We start from the raw sequence: 25,724 nt of genomic DNA, 5'->3' as shown, positions 1-25,724 counted from the left end.
AATTCCATGGACTGAGAAGCCTAGCAGGCTACAATCCATCTGATCACAAAGAGCCAGACACAACTAACACTTTTATTTTTTTTTGATGGCTCCACAATTACCAATCCAGAAGGTAGGTTCTGTGGATTATCCATGTATCATACAAAACTATCTCCTCTAGTATCCAGTATGAAGTAACTCCAAAGAAATTTTGCACTCTATTCATTTTCTTTAATGTCTGGAAAACCATAAACATGATTCTGGTGATCCATGTAAGTCATTTCTAAGCGCCAAGCTCTCAGAACCCGCCCCACTAACCCCGCCCAGGCCCACAGTCCCACAGGCACTGAGCTGCCTGAAGCAGCCTGTGTTTTTCCATTAACCATTACCATTGAACTTGGAAGTGAAGAGGGGCAATACAGTGATAAGGGGCATACAATGACCATGGCTCCAGCTCTTGGTCAAAGCTTTTTGCAATTCACCCTGCCTCTGAAAATTCTCTTCTTCATTTACACCTTAATTCAGATAGCAGTTCTCTTATTTTTAGCTGCTGTTAACAGAAATGAGAAACCTAGATCCTTCTCCTTAACTCTTTAAATGAACACAACACAGGTTTTTTACAGGTAACAAAAATTTACTGAGATTTGGGGGAAACGGGTGTGTTTTTCCATCCCAGAATAGGAAATACAAAAAGCAAAATATTAGACTCCTTAAAACTCCATCAGCCACCCATTTCCCTGGAAATTTTTTGCTGGCCAGCTTTTTTGATTTGATAATGTCCATCCTCCAAAATAGAACTGGGAACCAACCGTCACTCTCTGGGTTCTATTTAACAAACTCAAATTGGATAAAGTAACACCACCAGGCTTCCCTGGTGGCTCAGACTTAAAGAATCCACCTGCCAATGGAGGAAACCTGAGTTCAATCCTTGGGTCAGGGAGATTTCCTGGAGAGGCAAACAGCAACTCACTCCAGTATTTTTGCCTGGGAAACCCCGTGAACAGAGGAGCCTGGTGGGCTTCAGTCCATGGGGTCACAAAAGAGTCAGACACAACTTAGTGACTAAGCAACAACAAAAACACGATATTAGTCTGCAGAGTAATTCAACCTCTCATCATTTAGCATATCCAAACAGTATAAAATCTTCATGAAATATTTTTCATTACTAAAAGAAAAACAGTGTCCCATAGTAAACTTCAGGCTACCTCAAACCAGCTCAGAGAGTCAACTTTGTAATCTGTCACCTGAGCACATGGCATGAACTGAAAATTCTCATAACCACAAGCCCAAGAGCCTGTCTCCAGAGCAGGAGGGCAAGACCCTCAGCCATCCAGGCTGCACCTCAGGGGCCTCTGTCACAGGGAGTCTACAGCTCCAGGAAGAGCCACAGTGAGAGTCCAGGAGAGTGACCAGCCCTATGGGGACACAGCCTCCGGGTTGCAGGGGAGAAGTGGATAATCGGCCCCTGGAGGACCATCAGCACCAGAGTCTGAGCTGAACCCCGCCCCTGGGAGGCTCACAGGCTCCTCCAGAGAAGGATTGCTAAGAGCAACAGGGAGCCCCTCAGACCCTCCCACCTTGGAGCAGACGGTCAGGGACACGTCTCCTGACCTAATCATGAAGTATGGAAAGAGGGTCCCAGAGAAGGAAGCCTGAGGAAAGGAGAAAATGTGGGAGCCATCAGTCATGTTGTAGAAGGAAACATCCCCTTCCTGGTGGTCCAGGAACACCCCCACCCTAAGCCTGGGGTGGGGAGCCTGCATGAGGGATAGCAGAGTCAGAGATTCTGTACAGGCATAATATCCTCTTTCAAATCTCCCCACAACCCAGAACCCCTTATCTGGGGACTCTCTGTACCAGCCCTTCCTGTTCATACCTTCCCTATAGACCCCCAGGGCCCACTCGCTTTGGTCTCCATTTCTGATCTCCACCTCCCAGTAACAGCGCCCTGAAGTGATGCCCTCAAAGCCCAGTACACTGCATTGGTCTGCAGGGTTCACACAGGAGGCCTTCCAGGTCACACTTGTCTTTTCATGAGAGACGACAAGGTCTGAATGGGCAGATCCTGGATCCAGAGTGACAGACCCTGCAGAGAAAGTTTTCTATCATTCAAGGTCCTTCTCTCCCCAAGAACACACAACTACCCCTCAACCCAGAATCCCAGCTGCATGGGAGGAAGGCTAAGCACCCTGACAATAGAAACTTGTGATTCAAGTCTACAGGCCTCCAAGCAGGAAAATGGACCCACGAGACTGATTTCAGGGTGCAATATGTCACAGAGCCCTTGAGGACCAGCCTGTTCTCCAATGGCTGAAGGATGTCTATTTAGCATTCAATATCAGCCAAAGTCATCAGCCCCACCTGTGTGACTACCACCACCACATCCCACCCCACACTATTGATGGTGCCAGCATCTATATCACCACTGAGAACTGAAAGTGAGACCACAGGGACAGCAGTAGGAAAATCCAGAAAAAAAACACAAAGTCACTCACAGGTCTGGAACTCCTCCTTCCGCCAATCTACAAGGAAAACACACGTTTCTCATATCAGGGGTTTGTAGAGACTGTACATATCAAGGTCAGTGCTTAGTATCATGAAGCATACTTTTGAGAGAGTTATAGGGGGAAATGTTTTGGAAATATTCAACTGATGCATGTATTTCTTTTCACAAACACACAGAGAACCATCATGTTGCAACCTTACCATGAAAGCAAAGCCATAAATCTTAATACTGAGGGGTTAAGAGGCTTGATATCAATCTGAACATAAAGGTCATTGCCCAAACTTCACTATAAAATAACATTTTCTCAAGTCCTTAGCCACACATCCTTAAAACTAGGTTTTCTGGACAAAGAATTGTGGGAGATCAAAATTTCCAAGGTTCTTAAGCAATTATGAAGAGCTAATTGAACTGAGCATGCAGATTACCTCTAAGTCAGTGGTAGAGAGAATATAACTTAGCTGAACCGAACTCAGAGAATGACTATAAGTCATTAGTGAAGAGAATTTGGGATACAGCATCAGAGAAATCTTGCTCAGTTAGGAGACAATGGAGAGATTTCAAGGAAAGGAGAAAGATGTTTTAAGTGAGAAAGACAGACATGCAGTGAGAGGAAAGACACTCATGAATTCTCTTCTGCTTTTTGTAGGGTTAGTGGAACAAAAACAGTTCTACCTGTGAAGGAAAACCCAAAATATTGGATCTAGTCATCTGCTTCCCCCTATAGTTGCCCAGAGAAGTTGTAAGCTTCCAGGAGAACCACAACAAGAGGACCCCAAAGATGTCCATGTTCTAAACCTCAGACTGTGTGAATACACTGTGGTAAAGGGAACTTTACAGATGTGATTAAGAACCTTAGGATGTGACCAAGGGTCAGGTGGAGATAACCCAAATACCTAGCCAGGACCTGCTGATCCTCAGCCAGCCCCAAACCAAGAATCTTAAGGACCAGATCAGACTGGTGTCCCCAGGGCAATGGTCTGTTATGACTAAAGAAGAACATAAGGATCCCTTTCCCAACTGACCCAAGGCCAAATAATTTCTTCCAACCTCCATACTCGCTTTTGGGAAAAAGAAAGGAAGTTCAACAACCAAAGCAAAGCAAAGCCTATATGTCATAAGATGCTGAAATGTCTGCACTGAGAGAGCTGTTGCCTCCAACAGGGTGGAGAATCAGGAACAAGATTAGAACATTTATGGAAATTAGTAAAATGCTCTTTTTTTTTTTGTAATTTTGGGGTGTAAATTTATTACACCATTCCTACTTAATACAGGTTCATGCAGAAATTGGCATTCCTTTTATTTGCCTGATGGAAATAAGATCACATAAAGTGACCTAACTCATATGGACCCTTTGAGAAAAAATGGACTTTAATTTATTTGTTCTTCACCAAGACACTAGTTGATCCCTAGCTATAAATTTTTATACCACAATTGATAGAGATTAACAACAAGAAAAAGAGGGAAGAGAAAAAAAGAGAGTTGGCATTTAATTGTGAGATTCCACATCTATCAAGTGTGATGCTATTCTTCACTTAATTGCTACAGCAAATCATCAATACAATTTTTTCCAATTTTATAAATAAAAAGAGATCTGACATTTGACCACCTCCCACTTGACACTTGTCAATATAAAATGTTGATTCTAGCTTAATGGGGTTTATCTTTACAAAACAAAAGGTTACACAAGGTATACATTAAAACACATGCTCTTTTTAATCTAGTAGGTAAGTGAGAGATAGTGAAAGAGGACTATCTGATCCTCATGTTTAACATAAACCCCAGGGTGAATCAGTAAGAATCCCTAAGGTGGGATCCTAAGTCCTCAGGCATCTGGCTCCCAGGCATTTTCACCCTTGGTTTACCCTTCTCTGTCCTCATGATCTATATTCCTGTCTGTAAACAGAAACATCCCAATCAGGGAAAGGATATGTTGCACGGGTTTACAGGGTACAGATCAAAGCTAAAGCATTCTCAGAACAACCTTACATTACATTAGGATGCCCCATACACGCTCCTGCTTTAACCACTACAGGAAGATTTGTCTCATTATCAGATGGTCTCATTATCAGACCTGGCAGACTGAAAATTACATATATTGCAATAAATGAAGTTTAACTGAGAAAATACATATGGAATATAAAACAAATAACATTCTGCTTATACAGATGAATTTAGGTAAATAATGAAAAAATAAATAAAATTTCTTAAAAACAAAAAGCCTTTAGATATTTCTTAAAGAGAGTTTGATCACACTTTATGCACCCAAATAACTTGTACACCCTCTGTGTGCTCCCCGACAAACCACCATGGCTGTGACTTCCCCAACAAACCACCACTTCCTCCTCATCTCCTCCTCTCTTCCTCCATCTGGTCTTGTCTTCCCTGATTTGATTCCCACCATTTCTTTGTGAAATAATTTTGTCTCCTCTACATTTCTTCTTTCCCAGTCTTGGCCCATGGCCTCTAATAAACCAACCAAAATGAACCCATCAGCAAATACAGAACTCTCTGAAAAGGAAGATCATGGTTGTTACATTTTTGTCCCTGTCAGATAAACATATACACAAGATTTTGAGTAGAATTTAAGAACTTTCATAGACCTTCACCCAAGGAGCCCATAAACACCCCATAGTTTTTGAACCCCAGATTCAGAACACCTGCTCTACAGCAACTAATTCCTCAGCAACAAAGAGGCTTGGAGGATGAAACCCAGCCTGGACACAGAGGCAGAGCATGAGGAGGTAGAGAGGGAGTCAACATCTCAGAGGACCAGGAGAAAATAGGAAAAACAAAACTAGAGCCAAAAAGGCAAGGAATTTTGAAACAAGACAGATCAGGAATCAAGGGCCACCTTGGGAAGAACTGAGTCTTAAGTAGGCAAGCATGACTTCTGAAATCTTCCAGAGATGAGCGATCCCTGATCCACACGGTCGTTCCCTGCTGCCGTCCCTCCTCACCACTGACCCCTCCGCTGTCACTGTCACAAGAAGTCCCCATTGCACCAGGTGTTTGGGGAGGTGCTGCTAACCCTGACCGTGCCCTGCAGTAGAGCACAGGTAGGATGGAGGCACATCTGTGTGCTGAGGAGTCCCTGCAGTCTCCAGGTGGAGGCTACAAAGGTGCCAAGAAGACCAAGGACACTACCCCACCCTGCTGTGGGGTCCCCTCAGGGAGAAGGGGGCAGAGACTAGGTTGGGAGGGGAGGCCACAGGAACTCAGCCACTTACCTGCATACAGCTGGGCCTTCCTCCAGGCTGAAAGGGAACACACTTGGTGAGACCTCAGCCAGAAGAAACCTGCTCAGTGTGAATCTATTTGCCCTTGACTCCCCTCTGCTCTGCAGGTGAGATTAACTACAGTGGGGGAGAGGCTGGAGAGGAGGTGCAGCCACGTGCAGACAGCAGGTGTGGTGGGGTATCCCCTGGAGCACAGGTCAGGTGGCCTGTGTGCACTCCATACTGACTTCCACCACTGTCCCACTGCTGCGTGTGATGTTTAGCAAGTCACTCAGCTGTTCTTGCCTCAAAACCCTCAAAAATTCTTATTCTATCTACATTTACTTTTGCTACTAAGGGCCAAAAATTCTACTATGTGTGGAAACATTTTAGGGAGTAAAATATAAATTATTATATAATTTTAAGAAAGCATTATTATATTCAGTTTTTTTCCTGGAAAAAAATACATTTGCGAAATAACTTGACATGGGAACTATTTTAAGAAATGAGATGAGCTCTAGGTAAAAGTGGCTAATCTTTCTCAGATGAAATATTGCTAGAGATAAACACTATTCAGGGGTATTGACAGCTCATTCCATGGCATTTCTGTGCATGGTCACCCCAGTTCTGCCCCATAACTTTTTGATCATCACCCAAAGAAACTAGAGGGAATGGACTCCTTGGACAGTGTTTTGGGATGGAGACAGGTGGTCACACTCCTAAACTTAATCAAGCTGGTCATTTGTATAGCTCCTTTAATGAAATCTCACAGCACATGACTTTTGCTTCTGGGTAATGAATGAAAACTAGATGCACAGAAGGATAGTAAACTATTAATACGGTGGGTCAGTCAGGGTTGGAATAAGACCCAGGATGCATGATAGACTCTGGGGTCATCATTACACCCAGGATCCCAAGAAATGGGTGGGAACCAGCATTCCAGACCTGGGAGAGCCCATGCATGGGTTCTGCCTCCTAGAAGCTTCCACTTCTCTCCCAGGGAAGCAGGTCCACATTTCTATGCCTAGACAGAATGGAGGAGAGGGACGCCTTGGCACAGGTAGGACAGGAAACCCAAGGACACCGGAGAGTCACTCACCAGCCAGGTAAGTGGATTTCCTCCTCTCTGAAAGGCAACACACAGGAAATAGGTGAGCTAAGAACCAGACTGTCTCCTATGAAGGGGATGCAGAGAGCTCAAGAGGAAAAGCAGAACTTACCAAGTTCTTCCTGAAGTTTAGCTGAAAGAGAATGAAAACAAAAAAGCATGAACTCCACTCCCTAAGAAAAAAAATCCACAAAATACCACCTCTCTGTTTGTAACCTCTGAAGAAGACGTTCCAACTGCAGACCCATTGGAGCCTCCCCAGCTCCAGCTGTCCACCCAGGTCTCCCCAGCCACCTGCTCTGGACTGGGATTTCCCCAGAGCCCTGGACTCAGGCCCTGTGGTCAGCGCATCCCTCTCAGCACCAGCTGCCACATTCAACAGCCTTGACCCCTGTCCTGCCTTACCTGCGTCCTTCAGCAATTCCTCCTTTGTCTGACGGTCCTGCTCGCTAGTCTGGCACAGAGTCTCCTTTTCTCCCCTCACCTGCATCTTCATGGAATGTTGTCTCTTGGTGTAACATCCAGCCCCAAGGAGCAAGATCACCAGCACAGTCAGGCTCACCAAGAAAGCCACCTTCCAGGGAGAGGCCTGGGGGAAGAAGGGCTCTGTGGCCCAGCCAGACACCCCGTCAGGGCCCTGCCCAGGACAGCCCAGCCTGGAACACCCAGGAACACCCGGCCCCTCCTCCAGCCCTGCTGGAAGCCAGGAGCACCTCTGACCTGGGATGAAAATGGCCATGGCCTTCTCCTGGCCCAGGACAGGGTTGAGGATGGAGCAGGTCACGTTCCCCACAGAGCTGTCTCTCACCACCAGAGCTGCCTCCACGCTGAACAGCCCTTCAGCATCCTGGGTGTGGGCCTCAGAGAACGCCAGGAACTTCTCTCCACTGAGGTCTCTCCACTGCACCTGGGGCTTCGGGAACCACCCCGAGGCCGTGCACACCACGCGGACCCCATCTTCCTCAGGCCCTGTGATGCGCACCTGAGGGGCAGAGCCCACACCTGCGGGAGGCAAGATGTAGAGCCCAGGGACCCAGCAGTGCCTACGTGTGCACAACTCCAGGGGGCGCCCTGCACTTGGCATTCTGGGGGCTCTGGGGACATCCTGCTCCCACAGGGAACAAGGAGGTGGCCCTGTCTCAGGGAACAGAAGGAAAAAGCACAGGGACCATGGGCTCAGAGAGCTAAGTCCCTTCTCCCCAGCTATGCAGTTGGAAGGGCTGATGCCTTGTAAACAGGGGGAGGAATGTGGTCCCAGGTCCACCCTTATCCTTGACTCTCCTCACATCACACTCTCTCCCGGGGTATCTGCTTCCACACCCACTGCCTCTCTTTGTAAATCACCACCAAAATTAAGTCATCGAACAACCCTGTGTCCTGAACCTCCCTTTCTTTTATCCACAGGTTTCCCTCTACCCAAATTCCTCACATATACTTCCAACTCATAATTCTAGAACTGAATATGTGATTTGGCTCCATCCATGATGGATTCTGCATAAAAATATTACTGACTCTTCACTCCTCTTTATATCCAGCTCCCTGTCTGCCACAGTGTTTGGTGCCTCCACGCTCTGCCTCTGCGCCAGTCCTGTGACTCAAATAGCCAATAAGAGATTAGGTCACGTGACTAGCTCGTAAAGTCCTTGTGTTGTTGGGCTGCTCTCCACCAGGGGGAGGACATGTTTACTCTAGTGCAGCCTTTCCTGCTGAAACTTTCCTAGATCAATCAATAGCCAGTTGAACAAACCCACATGAACAGACCCAGCAAAGGTTCTTATGTGACCTCCTCAGCTGACTGTAATGACAAATATGAATTAAAAATAACAGGCTTCATTCTCCCTGTTGAAAATAAGGGCAGAGATTCCCCTTCCCTTGTTTTTCTTAGAATATTTACTTGAGAAAATCTGTAATTGTATGTATTTTCTCCCCAGTTTTAAATGTATATAAATCCTTTTTGAGAACTAGATAAAATTTTGACCCAGGAATGTCTTTCACTGGACCTAGGAGCCATCCCTAAATATAAAGTTCAAGGGAAACAACACCCCATTTTCCCCTTCCCTGTTGGAGGGTAGGAGCCCAGCTTCAGCCATCACCAAGCTACAAGGTGTAAAAATACCTCCTGTCATAAAAACATAAGAATTTGTTTTTCCTCTGGCTTAAACCAATTAGCTAACATATATGGTCAGCTCAATTACCAGGAAAATTTAGAGTGAACTGTGTGACAGATGGTGCTATCAAGTCCTCCAACATGAGGAATAGTTATTGTTCATCTTAAAAACAAGTATATAATGGGTTGTATCTGCTTGGCTTTATAAAAGGTGGGAGATATCTTTCTGTCTTTATAATCTCTTAGTCGATTGCCTGTGATGTCTATCACATTCTTGTTGAATGCCCATTCAGTAACAAAACTGTGTTCTTTCTCCACTAACTGTGAAGATGATTTCTGGTTTGGGAGATTTTGTTTTTGTTTTATGCCCAACATGACCAAAGAGGTATGAATAAACCCAGATAAGATTAGTCAAATACAGCCCAAACTAGCTGTACTCCCTTCATGCCTGAATTAAATAAATGGTTATTGTTATACACCACTGTGATCTTCGTGACATTATCTTTGTGATAATGTGACACAGCATTGACAACAGATAACTAACATACATAAAGCAAAGAATCTTGCCCACCATCCAATTCTACAAGAACCAAGTCATTAACCTTTTAGTCACTCAGTGACAGTACACTCTGAATGGAATTCAGGGTGAAAATAGGGCAAGGCACTCTGTGCTTTGGAAAAACAGGCCCCTTAGATACTTAGAGATGTCTCAGGAAAAAATATTTAGTGAACCTAGATTCTTGCATCCTCCTGCTATTGCTGCTGCTAAGTCACTTCAGTAGTGTCCAACTCTGTGCGACCCCATCTTCCTAGAAAAGTGCTAATATTGTTAACTGAGATATCTGATCCTTGTGGCAAACAGTAACCATTTACTGAAGTGTACGCTTGACTTCTGGGCTTCCCCAGTGGCTCAGCAGTAAAGAATCTACTTGCAATGCAGGAGCAACAGGAGACGCGGGTTAGATCCCTGGGTTGGGAAGATCCCCTGGAGGAGGAAATGGCAACCCACTCCAGTATTCTTACCTGAAGAATCCCATGGCCAGAGGAGTCTGGTGGGCTACAAGTTCATGGGGCCGCAGAGTCGGACACGACTGAAGCCACTTAGCATACTAAGCGTGCTTGACTGCACTTGTTCCCTAGCCAAAATCCTGTATAAACTGGCTTCTCCCCCTACCTCATTGGAGCAGTTTCTCTGAGCTACTGAGAAGCTATTTCCTGGATTATATGCCCCTCAGTAAGACCCTGAATAAAACACAGCTCACAGTTCTTAAGTTGTGTGTTTTTCTTCAATCAACACACATAATTTTCAGTATTCTTACCACTAAACAACAAACAGCCAATGCAAAACTCTCAGAGTTTCTGCAGTCTCCTCTTCCCCCAAACTCTGTCCCCAAACCCACTCACTCAGCTTGCTCTACTTTCTAAACATCACAGATGTCTGATCCCCTCGTCCCTCTATGTGATCCCATTGCCTCTTCTGGGGGTCATCCTGTGACCCTGTGACCCTCGTAACTATATCCATGCCTTTAGCCTGGCTCATGTTTCATTCACCCTCTTCACAGCTGACCAAAGAAATGTCCCAGGCACTGTTCTGTTTAAAATTTCCTCAGTGGTACATCAACATCCATAGCACAGCATGCAAAGTCTTCTACAATCTAGCATCTACCTTGCCCCTCAAATGCCTCCTCTCCTCTTCCCCCAGCTTCCACTGTCTGTGCCCCTCAGGGACCACACTGCAGCACCAAGGACTCTGGTTAACTGCTAGCAACTGAAATCACCACACTCTATCTCCTCTCTTCTCTCTTCCTCTCCTTTCTTCTCCTCTCCCCTGACTTCTCATATTCCAGCCCATCAACCTCAAGGGCTCTTTGCAGCCTGATCTAGTGAACTCAGGTGCCCCTTTCAGTGTTTATTACCTGCAAAATTCTCCTGACCACCAGAGAGAGCATTAATCAATCCTTTCTCTGTGCACCCCATGCCAAGAACATATCTTTATTCAATTGTTGTCATCTCTTACAACCCTCCACTCATCTTATCAACCACGGGGCTTCCTGCTCCAGCCACACTCCTGCCTCAGGGTTTCACGCCAGGTGTTTCCTCTGCTGGGAACTCTGGTCCCACAGATATCTACGTGGCTAAATCCCTACTTCCTTTGAGCTTCTGCTCAAATTGTCAAAAAATCCCAACCTGAGGCTCTACATAACACAAGCCCACCTGCCCCACCTCATCCTGGTCCCCTTCCACTGTTATATTTGCCCTTTTATCATAAATATTAATACTTACCACCTCCTAATTTCCTCTATAACCTATTTATCAAAGTATTTATGAACTGCCTCTAGAATATAAGCTCCACAGAACAGGAACATTTTTTGGTTCATTGATGCATCCCAGGTGCCCAGAACAGGATGTGACATAGAGTAGGGTTTCAATATGTTTGTACCAAATAATGGAATGCGTGGATGAGTCTCCTGTTTCATATCTATAAAATGAGGGATTGATTGCCATTATCCCTGAAGTTCCTCCCAACTCCAATACTCCAGGATCAAAAATATCAAGTCACCAACCTGCCACCTTCAGCTCCAAACTGGCCTCTTCATAGAAGCCTCCCTTTCTGAAGAAGCAGGTGTACAGCCCATTGTCTGAAACATTGACATTCTGGATACGCACAGCAGCTTCTCCCTGGATGAGGAGGTCCCTCACCAGTGAGGTCCGCCCTGCGTAAGGAGCCATCTGCTCCTCTTTCTGCTCGAGTCGGTCTTGATAGATGAACACGGCTTCTGAAAACTTGGAGCGGAACCACCTCAGCTCCATGTCTTCGGCACTCATGGCTGGAGATACACGGCAGGGTAGCAGGACTTCCCCACCAAGCACTGCCACAATGGGGTCCGGGGGAGCAATCACGGTGAACTCCTCTGTGGACACAGACACAAGAGTGAGAGAGGAGCAGACATAGAAGCAGCGCAGAACACATGCTCAGTGTGATGGAAAGCCCCCGGCAGGCTGGGGACAGGGGTTGGGTGGGATGAACCCTGACCTGATAGGTTGAGCTGTGATGATTCTGAATTTGAGTTAGACTGATGATAATTTTGTGACCCAGAAAAGATGTCAAAGAGAGTCCCTCATCCATCTGTATTGCTGTCTTCACACCCTTCCATGGAAAATTCTAGCTCAATGGTTTCCACCTTCAGCATGCAGCAAAATCAGCAAGAGAGCTTATAAAACCAGTGTTGGGCCAACACCCCCAGAGATTCAATAAGGTCTGAGTTGCACCCAAGGAAGTGCATTTCTAAACAATTCCCCAAGATGCTGATACTGATGTTCCAGGGGCCTCACTTTGAGAAACACAGCTCTATCCTGCCCATCTTGGGCAGAACTGAACCCTGATCAAAGAGAATACCTGTGGTCAAAGTCAAAACTCCTTGATTATTCAGTCACATCCTAGTATAGCCACACTATTCTATTCCAGAGCTAAATTTATCCGTGTTCATGACTTTCTCCCCAGCTCAAATGTGCGCTAAAAACTAGACACAAATACTGTTTCCATTAAAAGCCTACCTTCACTTTTTTCACCCACAAGTGCCCATATTTACCCCACTGACATCTTCTCAGAGCCCTTGGCCTTCTGAGGCCTGGAGGATGAGCCATGACCTGGCCCCTGTGAAGGATGGCCCTGCTGGATCTACAGAGAATGACTCCTCAGCTCCTGAGCTGCTGAGAGTTTATCTGAGTCACCATGGCTTCTCACCTGGAGGACAACAGTACACTGGCCTCCCTGGGTCTCCTCTCCTCACTCCCAAGTCTGCAGCTCTTTCCATCTGTAAACCATGTCCCTACTCTACACAAAGCTTTGCCGACTCTCTTCAGTCCGTTCAGTGGACCAAAGGCCCAATGGGGATGACACCCAGGGCTTCTGGACCCAAGCTCCTATTTCTCACCCTCTCCTTCACTTTGCTCTAGCCAAGACTTGCCTCCACAGTCCCTTGAACAATCCAGGCCCACAGGCAGCTTTGCACTGGCTGTTCTGTCTTGCAGAAGCCATGCTTCCACTGGAACCCTCACAGGCTCACCCTCTCCAGGTTTTATTCTTATCTCACTGTCTCACTGAACAAACACCTCACTGAACACTGCTGCCCACTTTCCACCTCCACATGCCTGACTGCCCTCTACCCCATGCTGCTTCACTGCTTCTCCTCTCATTGCGTATAAAAAACTATTCATTATACTGCTTTCAAGCATTTATTGTTCATGGCTCCCTGCTACGTTGTAAGATTTTACAAAGACACGAATCTGTCTGGTTTGTTCATAAAAAGCACCTACCACATGTTCAATACTCTGTAAATATATGAGAAATGGAAAGAAATAATGAATGAATGTGTTAAGTAAAATAAAGATACTACACAAAAAAAATGAGGTGAAAGATACTGTCACATATACCATAGTTGAATTTTTAAAACATCATAAACACCTCATTGGATAACTATCAAGGCATTTTGATATACCTTGAGGCCTAAAGACTTATAAGGCTTATAGTCTTTATATTTAGGCTTAGTGAAGTCACTCAGTCGTGTCCAACTCTTTGTGACCCCATGGACTGTAGCCTATCATACTCCACCAACCATGGGATTTTCCCAGGCAAGAGTAATGGAGTGAGTTGCCATTTCCTTCTCCAGAGGATCTTCCCAACCCAGGATCAACCCAGGTCTCCCATATTATAAGCAGACACTTTACCATCTGAGCTACCAGGCTTAAAGACTCTCAAAATTGAATGACAATTACTGGTTTAGGGACCATCAGAATTTTTCTAGAGAAGAGGCTTTTCTAACAGCAGCCCACTCCTAATGGAGAGAACCAGCCCAACTCCCAGGAATCCACACAGGAAGAGTGGTGGGGTATACTCACGTGCGAAAGCCCCAGTAGGCAGCTGGGTAAAGAGGAGCAGAGAGATGATGTGGCAGAGCACAGAGCCATGGAAGAAGTCCTCCATCTCCTCAGAGCTGGGAAGACACAGGGCAGAAGGCAGACTCAGGGCTGGCCCAGAGCTCAGGGACCCCGGTGGGGAGGAGGGCTCAGGGCCAGAAACAGTCCTGCAGGAGCAGAGCCCCACCCTGGATCCCCATGCTGATGAGGTGTTAGGCTCCCCACAACTCTGACACCCAGAAAGCACTGAGCCTGGGCTCATCCCAGCCCTGTGGGAGCCTCTGTGGGGCTAAACAACCACAACGTTTGCTTGGGGAAAATGCCCCCCTTTCCTTCCCACCCCAATGGCACCTGCAGCCCAGCCCACTCTGCCCAGAACACCAGGTGCTTCCTTTCCCAGCACCAGGCGCCCCAAGCTAGGACCATCCTGCATCTCCTCTTATTCACAACCACCAGCGATGCCTGTCCACCAGTTAGGGACAGAGACCCAGGTTCAGCTCCACGCTGTGAAGTACAAGCCAGCTCCCACTTGGGGCCCCAAAACCGTCCTCCTCAAGGGGACTGTGGGTCCTTCAGAGGCACTGTGTGCTGCCTTTGCTGCTGGGTTAGTTCACCTGCACTTCAACCCCACCCAGCCCTTTCCTGCAGGGACCAAAGACAAGGCCCGCACCCAGGTGCCCAGTCAGTCCCCACAGACAGCTTAATCCTCATCCGCACTGAATTTAAAGATTTCTGCATTGGGGTTGGAGATCCCAGTGGAAACAGAGCAGCCAAAGTGAAAAAATGAGTCCTTGTCAGAGAAAAGACCCCAAAACATTAAATGTTTGAGGTGGGGGAGGAGGCAGCTTAGGGTCCTGGGAAGGACAGATCCTAGGGGCTAAGCGCTGAGTCCTCCCCCCAAGACTGGGCCCCTGTCTGCCAAGTTTCTCAACCATCTTCGGGTTATTCTTCATCTGCAAAATGAGGATATTAACGGCATTTCTGTCTCAAGGTTTTCATGAGAATCACATGAATTTATATTTGTAGTCACTACATGGAATTAAAATACAGCCTATTACTAGTAAGTGCTACAGCAATAACACTGAAACAAATGAGTGAAGGTACCCTCCTCACTGTGGTGGTCCTGGGTCTCCCTAGAGCCACTCCACCATCCAGCACCACCAACCCTGCCCCCACCCCGCCACCTGCTCAGCCTCCTCCTCAACCCTGCTGCTCCCTGCTTGCTCTTCTCACCCACAAGTGTCTTCAAATCTGACTTACCTGCTCTGAAAGGCTGAGACTTCAGGAGCGTCTCTAAACTCAGCAGCATGAGAAGGTTCAGGGACCCTGGCAGACCCCAAATCTGCCCTCAGAATTCACACCTGAAGTCAGTCACTCAGAGCCCAATCCTGATCCAGATCCAAGTCTGAGTTCCTCATGTCTGGGGGCAGGTGGTCTCAGGACAGTGAAGAAGCAGCAGAGCCCGGCCCAGGGGTGTCTGCAGAGACTGGACCGTGGGACCCTCGGGAACGATCCCGGACAGCTCAGTCCGCCCTTCTCTGGTTCCTTCACCATTGGAAAGTGAAACCTGGAAAAACCAGTCCCGGAAGACTCTGCCCTGCCCTCTGGACAGTCACCCGGTTATCAAGAAGGAAACAGCCTGATCGGAGCAGCAACAAGAGAGTGGATTCAAGTAAAGCTGAAACCACCCTGAGGGGGACACAGACACACACTAGATGACTGTTCTCGACAAGTGCTCCACTCCAGGCTGTGCGTGTGTGCTCAGTCACTCGGCTGTGTCTCATGTCCATGGAATTTTCCAGGCAAGAATACTGGAATGGGTTGCCATTTCCTACACCAGGAGATCTTCCCAACCATGCAGTCAAACCCACATCACTTGGGTCTCCTGCATTGGCAGGCAGATTCTTTACTACTTCGTCACCTGGGAAGACATACTCCAGGCTGGCAGCCTTCTAACCTCGGAAGTGGGGACTGTGTGCAGCACACAGTCTGCACAGACCAGCACCTAGCCCCCGCCTGATTCCATGTCGGCTAGTAAAGTGCACAGGGCACAGCCCCCAGCGTGGCTGCTTCCTTTTCTTCCCCAGCAGATGACCCAGGAACTCCCACAACCTGGCCCCCAGGGGCTAAGCCCCAGGCTTCAGGTGTTTCCAGGACAAACTCCAGAACCTTGGCTGAATGGACAGTGCCCTAAGGCTTGTGAAGACTGTGTATCACCCATGGCCTGGGCACAGCCATTCAGACCCCCTTTCTGCCAGGCCCAGTGAACACCAGGAAAGGCCTGATTCTCTGGTCTCCAAAAAAAAAAACCAACGGGACTGGCTCTTCCTCTCCAGCTCATCCCTTCCTGAATTTTCCTTACCTGTGTTCACCCAGTTTTCTCTGTGGAAATTTGAAGGGCATCTTTCACATCCCACTCTCCCATGAAACGTGCTTCCAACACATTCAAGATTTTCACAAATTCATGCTAACAGCCATCACATACTCTCATTTCTCTGCTGACAGAGTTTTCCTCATGGGTCTCCCGCCCCACCTCCAGCCTCACTCCCTCCAGGTCATTTTCTTTCCAATGTCATGATGCTCGCAGGTCAGTTTATGTCAACTTTATGCCTCACCCTTCAAGGGACCCCTCTGCTTCAATCTCACCTCTGTGGCTCCGAGGCCTCCAACTTCCTGTCTGACCTCATCCCGTGCTTCTCCCAGCTGCCCCCTTACTGGTCTCACCAGCACTGGTGGGGGATCTTGCTCCTCCCCCACATTCCTCACGGTCCACTGTACAGCTCTCACCTCAAATGACCTTGCTCAAGGCACGCTTTGCTGACCTCCTGACCCCCATTATGAGATCCATACACAAGCCTTTTGGGGTTTGGGTGGCACCCTGTCTCCTCCACAGCCCTGACCTGTGTTCACCTGAGGAATGTCAAGGGAATCCAGGAGAGGAGGCACTCTTTCCCAGCATGTAGAAAACACTCCATAAACATTGGTTGAGCTGACTGGTAGAAGTCTCTTCAGCAGCACATGGGCTACTCAACCTTGTCCAATTTCACAGAACACTCTAGTCCACAGAGAAACAGGAAGACTGCTAACTCTGAACTAATAGAGTCAGCCTCTGGAAGGAGGCCCCTTCCAGATGGTGGACAGCTCCACCATCTATCTGCCCATCTCTGCTTTCCTGTCTGCTGCCGCTGCTGCTAAGTCACTTCAGTGTCCGACTCTGTGGGACCCCATAGAAGGGAGCCCACCAGGCTCCGCCATCCCTGGGATTCTCCAGGCAAGAACGCTAGAGTGGATTGCCATTTCCTTCTCCAATGTGTAAAAGTGAAAAGTGAAAGTGAAGTCACTCAGTCGTGTCTGACTCTTCACAACCCCATGGACTGCAGCCTACCAGGCTCCTCCATGCATGGGATTTTCCAGGCAAGAGTACTGGAGTGAGTTGCCATTGCCTTCTGCAGCCTTCCTGTCTACCCCAGACATAAAGACTTCACTAGTTACAGCCATGGACTGGCAACACCAGGTTCAACCACCACTAATGCTCCCTCAGGGCTTCCCTGGTAACTCAGACAGTAAAGAGTCTGCCTGCAAGGTGGGGGTCGGGATGTTTAGATCCCCTGAAGGAGAGCATGGCAATCAATCCGACCCTAGCCCTCAAACCCAGCCCAGCCCACCCCCAGCTCCATACAACTCCACAGGAAGCAGGAACAAGCGGGGACCTTGGACTCAGACATGCCCCAAGATATTCTGACCAGAAAGCTTATCTCACCCTGAATGCCAGCCCTTTGAGTCCATACTGAAAGGAAAGGGGCGGGAATGACAAAGTACACGAAAGATTTTTCTGGAAGAACACTTGAACACACTGGCAAGGTGGACAAAAACAGCCAACTTCACCGATTTCCCGCCACCCCAGGCATCAGGGTCATGTGCCAGCTGCTTCTTGCTCACTCGCCACAAAAGATTTTTCCTTCTCCAAATATAAATTATCCTAATGCTAACAGGGTTAATATTTAACAGTCATAGTATCCCTTATCTTTAATTTGCTTCAGGAGCTTTCAAAATAGTTTCAGAAAAACTTTTAATCCATAAAGCCATAGTGATATAAAATGAATTGTGATTTTTAAAATGTTACAGTAGATGAAAAGAATTAAACTCCTATTTTAAATAATATACAATCTGGAAACCTTATTGTCCTTCACGTTGTTAAGTTGAATAGTTCACTAGATTAATTTATACTGTAGGCAAAGTTTAAACAATTCCTTTGATAGCTATTTTTAGAAAGACACATACACACACACTCCAGAGGCAATGATTTTATTTCAATCTTAAAAGGTTTCTTTTGTTCTCTGACCATGATATCCTGGCTGGTGGGCAAGGTCTACCGTGGAAGCCTGCTTGGCGGAGCCCAAGGAAACACTGGGAGCCATGACCTTCCTCTGAACCTGCACTTCTGTCCTTCTGCTGAGGAAGGAGAGGCCCTCCCACCACAGGCTGTCATCTCCAAAACTGGAATTCCCAGCAAAGGCAGCTCAGGACACCCTTAGGTCACTCAGTCCTTCCCGAGAGTGTGTGCTGCCCAGCCCACCCAGAGCTCAGCTGCAGAGTCCACCTGGCCCATGCCACTGACTCCACCATCCTCTGAGTAGACAATCCACTCTGATTCCGAAGTCTGAGATTCCTTCCAGGAACATGAAAAGGCATTGCTCCCACCCAAGCCCTGAGATTGTTGTTGTTGTTGTTCAGTCCCCAAGTTGTGCCCGACTCTTTGCGATACCTAAAGGTAAAGGAGGGAGACTGGGGAGTCACACAGGTTTACAGAGAATATAATATGTTTTATTTCACCAATAAAAGATTATGATACCAAGCGGGACTCCGTGGGACTCCTGGGCACAAAAGCCTTTCTGTGCCCCAAATTTCTCTGATTACAGAAAATAGGATTCAGTCAACCTCCAAGACCTTCCCTGAGTCCAACAGGCAGGTTCAAGTGGTTGTTAATTAAGGAAGAGAGGGGATGTGAGATAAGAGAGGAACAGTCAAGAGATACAGTAGTGCAGGCTTGAGGCAAGGTCTGATTCCCCATCAAAGGAAACACACAAAAATATCTTTGAGTTATTTCAGAGATACTGAAACCCTCAGCAGGGGGAGATGTTAATGTTTAACAAGGATGGAATGCCGACCACAAGCACAGAGACCCCAGATCAGTTGGAACCAGAAGGTTGGTGATGCTAACTCCCACTCACCTCACCACCAACCCATCAGAAGAATGTCCACGAGCTGATCATGCTTTTTTTGAAAATATTACTATAGAACTCCTCACTGCCCTCTTCAGGGAGGATCACACAGTTTTGAGGGCTTTAGTCCACTGTGGCCGCCTTTGCCTGACAAAACAATAAAGCGACTATTTTCTACTTCACCCAACACTCTGTTTCCAAAATTTAATATGGTGTCGGGGTACAGGGGCCAGATTCAGGTTCAACAGTAAGGTTCTAAAGGGAAAGAAGGCAGACAGAAAGAGGGTGTAGGAAAGGAAAGAGCAGGGGGAAAGGAAGGAAAAAGGGAGGGAGGGAAGGAGAAAGGGAGAGAAGAAAAGGACAAAGAGGAAGGGGTGGGATCCCCCTGCATTTACCCTGGCACATGCGGGACCAGACTCCAGAATGGACACGTCTGCCCAGAGTGTCTCATGCATGTCCCCAGTCACTGAGATGTCAGTGTACGATTTACAGTGTGAGCGTTTGTACTGCCCACAAGGCAGTGACCTGTGTACGTGCCCTGAGTACAGGACCTGAGTATACGCTCACTCAGTGACCTGGGAAGTATTTCCTCACTCTCCCAATCCCATAGATCAGGCCCACCCATGGCCAAGGGTTAGTCAGGCAAGTCCTGCTCAGAGGGATTTGAGTACCAACGTCCGAGAACCACTTGAAGGTCTGACACTTTGGCCTCCGTCCCTGAGAGAATCAGAGAAGAGAGGTCTGGGGCAGGAAAGGCAGGAGAGGCTGGCTCTATTTGGGGAGGAACAATGACTGAAAACCGCCCACTCTGCCCAGGCACACTAGTAACCATTTGCATGAATTGTTTTATGACAGGAGGTCCTGGTAAGGAACATGGAATTAATAACCCACCACCAACCGGAAGAGTTCAGGAAAGGTCAAAAGTTGACACACGTGTTCAACTACCTCCCAGAATCCTTCTCGCTGGCTGAGCAATGTGTGCGCCACCAGGAAGGACTCTGAATCAGGATGATTGGCCAAAGACAACCAGGAAACTAATCCCATCACCATAAAACCCGAGACTGCGAGCCTGCGGCAGAGCAGTTCTCCTGGGTTCTCTTACCCTACTGCTCTCCGCCAGGGCGCCCTTTTCCAATAAAATCTCTTGCTTTGTCAGCACGTGTGTTTCCTCAGAAAATTCATTTCCAAGTGTTAGACAAGAGCCATTTTCGGGCCCTGGAAGGGATCCCCCTTCTGCAACAGTTCTAATAGTCCCTAGGATGCCCACCCTGTTCCTTCAGGTCAGGACACTTGTCTCCACAGGCTGAATTGTGGGCTAAAGCCCTGAGGCCAGGCCCTGCTCTCGCATGATGTCACCAAACACTCGGGCACACTGTTTGCCCAGAGTCATTTTACTCTGAATATCACATACTTTATTATAATCCTCAGAGGAAAGTCTTACTTTCTTCATTTTACAGCTGAGAGACAGAGGTTCAACAACATGAAGGGACCTGCCCAGAGTTATGTGTGTCAAACCCACAGGCTCCAGGCCTCACTAAAGCTCAGCTGAGCCCTAAACAGGGGCCACCAGGTAGGGGCGAACCAGCTCCAGAGATGCTCCAGGGATCTGGGGGCAGGAGGGGAGGCAGAAGAAATGTTAGAATACCTTTCATCTTACTCTTTTTTAATGTGCTATTTGTGTTTGTTTTTAGAATCTGTACAACATTTCCACACACTTGATAGCTGCTTGTTGAAAATACATTACTAAAAGGAGTGCATGCTCCAGAATTGGAGACCAAGCTCCAATCTTCCACTCCAGAAATCCTCTCTAAAGCACCAGGTATCAAAGAGGGAGACAGCAGGATCAACCTGCAGCAGCCGCTTGAGAGGCAGCCCAGAAACGAGGTGCTACGGGGATAAGGAGAAACCTGGGGGCCAAGAGAAGGGCTGCCCTGCTGGATCAGCCCAGGTTCCACCGGGTTCTGCTGCCCCCTTGTGGCCAGCGCTGTGGACTGAAAAAACGGCTTCCCCGCAGGAGGACACGAAGGGAGGGAGAGGCAGACAAGGAATGTTAGAAAAATGGACGTGGACACAGGAAACCACACACAAAAGACTGCAGGCTACAGGATTCCTCATATATGAAGTTAAAGCACAGGCAAAATGCGTCTGTGGTGGCAGAAGTCAGATGAGGAGGTCCTGGAAGCTTGAGGGGACACTTAGAGAGGGACACCAGGGAGCTATCCGATATGATCTGGGCGTGGTTACTCAGCTATGTGCATACGAAAAAATTCATCACACTGCACACTGGACATCAGTGGCCTTTATTCCATTTGTGTATTATCTTTTGCTCCCCTGTGTCTCCTTCTTTCTGCCTCTCAACTAAAACAAAAACAGAAACTTCTGGGGAGGAGGTATGTGACATTTGGAAAGAGAGAGATGACAGAGATGACACTCAAAGTGATAATTAAGAGGAAGCATGAGGAAGAGTCTCAGATTTCTATCTTGGGCACATTCATCAAGAGAATTCAGAGAGGAAAACAACCTTCTGCAAACAAAAATGAGAGGAATCTGTGACATTTTCAACAACTTTGCATTGAATTGCATTGTTATACAAAGAGGTGATTCTCAAATCTACATAAAATTTGGAAATGTTTACTAATTAAATGGCTTAGCTTATCCTCTCCTCTTAATAAAAAACAAAAACCATCTCTTGAGTCACATGGTAGAAGGTAGAGGAAAATGCAGTTCTGTGTCTCAAGAAAGGGACTGAGCAGGAGATGCAGATGAGGAAGTCGTGAGCAGGTGAGGGAGGGCCAACTTCAGGGGTGTGAACAGGACCTCCCAGATAGAGCATCAAGAGGGAGATGAGGAGAGAATCCTGGGAAACTGGAACGGTGTTAACGCTGGTACAAAGAGACCCTCCAGGGCCAAGAAGAGACGCTGGGACAGATGAGTGGAAGGGCTTGCATTGCAGGAGCCAAAAAGGAGAAAGTGACACGGAGGAAGTAGTGATCAGGGAAGTCCAATGACTCAGTTAAATATTTCACTCAAGTGTAGTTGTTATGTATTTATTTATAAACTGCCTTATTCTAAGTAAAGATTTAGAGCAATTCATACAAATGATTTCAGAACAATGATACAAACTCAAATAAGTAGAAGGAGTCGATTAAAAAAAACAAGGATGGAAATGTAAGATAAAGTCCTGTGAGAGTATATTATAATTACACTTCTTAGAAATGGGCCACAGATTTAACCTGAACTCAGCATCAATACAAAAAAGAAAACATATACATTCAATATACAAACAAATTCTTTATTTTTTAAAGTTCAGTATTTTAGCTCAAATCTTTGTTGCCTTGATTTTTATGGGGTTAGTTATATTCACTTGTCATTTTACTACAATTTTAGAACATTGCATTTGTTCTGTTTGTTCATTGTTTCAACACTTTTTAAATTTTTTTAATAATTCATGTTTTAATTTTTATTGGAGTAAGGTTGATTTACAATGTTGCATTAGTTTCCACAGTGCAACAAAGAGTACCTATTTTTTTTTAACTTTACAATATTGTATTGGTTTTGCCATATATCAAAATGAATCCACCACAGGTATACACGTGTTCTCCATCCTGAGCCCTCCTCCCTCCTCCCTCCCTCTGGGTACCATCCCTCTGAGTCATCCCATTGCACCAGCCCCAAGCATCCAGTATCGTGCATCGAACCTGGACTGGTGATTCGTTTCATATATGATATTATACATGTTTCAATGCCATTCTCCCAAATCATCCCACCCTCTCCCTCTCCCACGAGTCCAAAAGACTGTTCTATACATTAGTGTCTCTTTTGGTGTCTCATATACAGGGTTATTGTTACCATCTTTCTAAATTCCATATATATGCATTAGTATACTGTATTGGTGTTTTTCTTTCTGGCTTACTTCACTCTGTATAATAGGCTCCAGTTTCATCCACCTCATTAGAACTGATTCAAATGTATTCTTTTTAACGGCTGAGTAATACTCCATTGTGTATATGTACCACTGCTTTCTTACCCATTCATCTGCTGATGGACATCTAGGTTGCTTCCATGTCCTGGCTATTATAAACAGTGCTGCGATGAACATTGGAGTACACGTGTCTCTTTCCCTTCTGGTTTCCTCAGTGTATATGCCCAGCAGTGGGATTGCTGGATCATAAGGCAGTTCTATTTCCAGTTTTTTCAGGAATCTCCACACTGTTCTCCATAGTGGCTAGAGTACCTGTTTATACATATACATATATCCTCTCTTTGTTAGATTTTTTTCACATATAGGTCATTACAGAATACTGAGTAGACTTCTCTATGCTACACAGTAGGTCCTTATTAGTTATCTATTTTATACATAAGTGTGTGTACATATGTCAATCTCAGTTTCCCAATTTATCCCTCCCCCATCACTTTCTCCACAGGTAATCATAAGTTTGTTTTCTACGTCTGTCACTGTATTTCTCCTTTGTAAATCAGTTCATTTCTACCATTTTTTCACATTCCATATATAAGCAATGCCATATGATGTTTGTCTTTGTATGACAAATATATTCATTTAATAAACATTTATTTTGAGCCTCTGTATGACAGCAGAAGGAGGAGAGTGAAAGAGCTAGCTTTAAACAGTATTTTTAAAAACTAAGATCTGGTCCCATTACTTCATGGCAAACAGAAGAAGATAAGGTGGAAGTAGTGATACATTTCCTCTTCTTGGGCTCTAAAATCATTGCAAATGGTGACTGCAGCCATGAAACTGGAAGACGATTGCTTCTCAGCAGGAAAGCAATGACAAACCTAGACGGTGTGTTGAAAACCAGAGATATTACTCTGCCGGCAAAGGTCCATATAGTCAAGGCTATGGTCTTCTCAGTGGTCACATACGACTATGAGAGCTGGACCATAAAGAAGGCAGAGTGCCAAAGAACTGATGCCTTCAAACTGTGCTGCTGGAGAAGACTCCTGAGAGTCCTTTGGACAGCAAGGAGATCAAACCACTCAATCTTAAAGGAAATCAACCCTGAATACTCACTGGAAGGACTAATGCTGAAGCCAAAGCTCCAGTATTTTGGTTATCTGATGTATACAGCGGACTCATTGGGAAAGTTCCTGATGCTAGGAAAGATTGAGGTCAGAAGGAGAAGAGGGTGTCAGAGGATGAGAAGGCTAGATGGCATCACCGATGCAATGGACATGAGCTTGAGCAAACTTCAGGAGCTGGTGAGGGACAGGAAGGCCTGGCGTGCTGCCGTCCATGGGATCGCAAAGAGTCGGACACAACTGGATGACTGAACAACAACGTGACATCAGAGAATCCCCAGTCTTTGGGAGAACCTGCCCTCCTCCATGAAACTTACATTCTGGAAATGAACATCACTCAAAATTATCAGGACCGACTGCAAATTGGTATAACTGTGTCAAAGGTAAGGAACAGGATTCTATGGGGCCAAACAGTGAAGATACTCCATTGAGACTGCAGAGAGAGCCTGAGTTTCAACTGGATGTGTAGCAATGAAGCAGAAATAGAGTTCAGGGAAGATAAACCAGAAAAATAAATCTGTTTCTCCATGGAATTGTCAAGGGAGTGGAGTCCCATCTTATACAAGAAAGTTGATTCTTGGGCAGGCAAGTCTTGTATATGGAAAAAATAACCCTTGAAAGTTGGTTACGTTGCTCATAAAGTACTGCCCCATACTTGTGCATAAGGTAAACATAAACATGTAAAATGTACAGTAAAACATATACTATTATACACAGATTTATGATAAACCAAAAAACGCATCTTTAAACTTTAAAAATCACCTCAGCACTTGAAAAGAATCAAGGGCTTCCCTGGTGGTTCAGTGGTAAAGAATCCACCTTCCTACCAAGGCTACAAAGGTGAAAGGAGATCCAACCAGTCCATCCTAAGGAAATCAGTCCTGAATATTCATTGGAAGGACTGAAGCTAAAGCTGAAACTCCAATACTTTGGCCACTTGATGCGAAGAACTGACTCGTTGGAAAAGACCCTGATGCTGGGAAAGACTGAAGGTGTGAGGAGAAGGGGACGACAGAGGATGAGCTGGCATCACCAACTCAATGGACATGAGTTTGAGTAAACTCTGGGAGTTGGTGATGGACAGGAAAGCCTGGCGTGTTGCAGTCCATGAGGTCGCAAAGAGTCAGACACGACTGAGTGACTGAACTGAACTGAATTGACAAAGGTGACATGGCTTTGATCCCTGATCCAGGAAGATCCCACATGCCCCAGAGCAACTAAGCCCGTGCTCTACAACTACTGAGCCTGCGCTCTAGAGCCCGGGAGCTGCAACTACTGAGACCACATGCTGCCCCTTCTAAAGCCCGTGCGCCCCAGAGGCCGTGCTCCACAATAAGAGAAGCCACCACAGTGAGAAGCCCGGGCACCGCAACTAAAGAGTAGCCCCTACTTGTTGCAACTAGAGAAAGCCCTCACACAAAAAGGAAGTCCCAGCACAGCCAGTAAATAAATAATGAGAAAGGGATCCATGAATACAAGAAGCTTTCAACTTAGAATAAAGATCCAAACCCCAGCCTTCTCTGGGGCATCTAGAAAAGTCTGTGTGTCTTTTCAGGCTTCTCTTCCAATCTGTGGGGGAAGAATATTTAGGTATATTATACCTGTTATTTCAGTTTCCTATTTTTATTCA

The 25,724-nt window shown here is 46.4% G+C and overlaps 1 protein-coding gene across 1 annotated transcript; it reads right to left on the bottom strand.

Moving 5' to 3' along the window:
* Positions 1–308: 308 nt before the first annotated feature.
* LOC102276893 (butyrophilin subfamily 1 member A1-like) lies at positions 309–15,563 on the bottom strand. The gene is made up of 10 exons (XM_070360964.1): positions 15,093–15,563; positions 13,815–13,909; positions 11,480–11,827; positions 7,529–7,810; positions 7,214–7,414; positions 6,921–6,941; positions 6,800–6,826; positions 5,713–5,739; positions 2,475–2,522; positions 309–2,065 (listed from the first exon to the last, which is right to left on the bottom strand). Exons 2-10 carry the CDS (start codon positions 13,897–13,899, stop codon positions 1,395–1,397), a joined length of 1,710 nt encoding a protein of 569 aa, XP_070217065.1. The 5' UTR covers positions 13,900–13,909; positions 15,093–15,563; the 3' UTR covers positions 309–1,394.
* Between the last annotated feature and the right edge of the window lie 10,161 nt (positions 15,564–25,724).

Source organism: Bos mutus, chromosome 23 (assembly GCF_027580195.1).
Source record: "Bos mutus isolate GX-2022 chromosome 23, NWIPB_WYAK_1.1, whole genome shotgun sequence".
NCBI lineage: Eukaryota > Metazoa > Chordata > Mammalia > Artiodactyla > Bovidae > Bos > Bos mutus.
The sequence above is the reverse complement of the archived record's forward strand: the minus strand, read 5'-3'. Positions and strand labels throughout refer to the sequence as shown.

Coding starts and splice junctions, on each gene's coding strand:
- LOC102276893 (XM_070360964.1), bottom strand. CDS start 13,899: ATGGAGGACTTCTTCCATGGCTCTGTGCTCTGCCACATCATCTCTCTG. Junction 7,811..11,479: donor TTTGGAGCTGAAGGTGGCAG/GTTGGTGACTTG, acceptor TGCCTCCCGCAG/GTGTGGGCTCTGCCCCTCAG. Junction 2,066..2,474: donor GAAGGAGGAGTTCCAGACCT/GTGAGTGACTTT, acceptor CTTTCTCTGCAG/GGTCTGTCACTCTGGATCCA.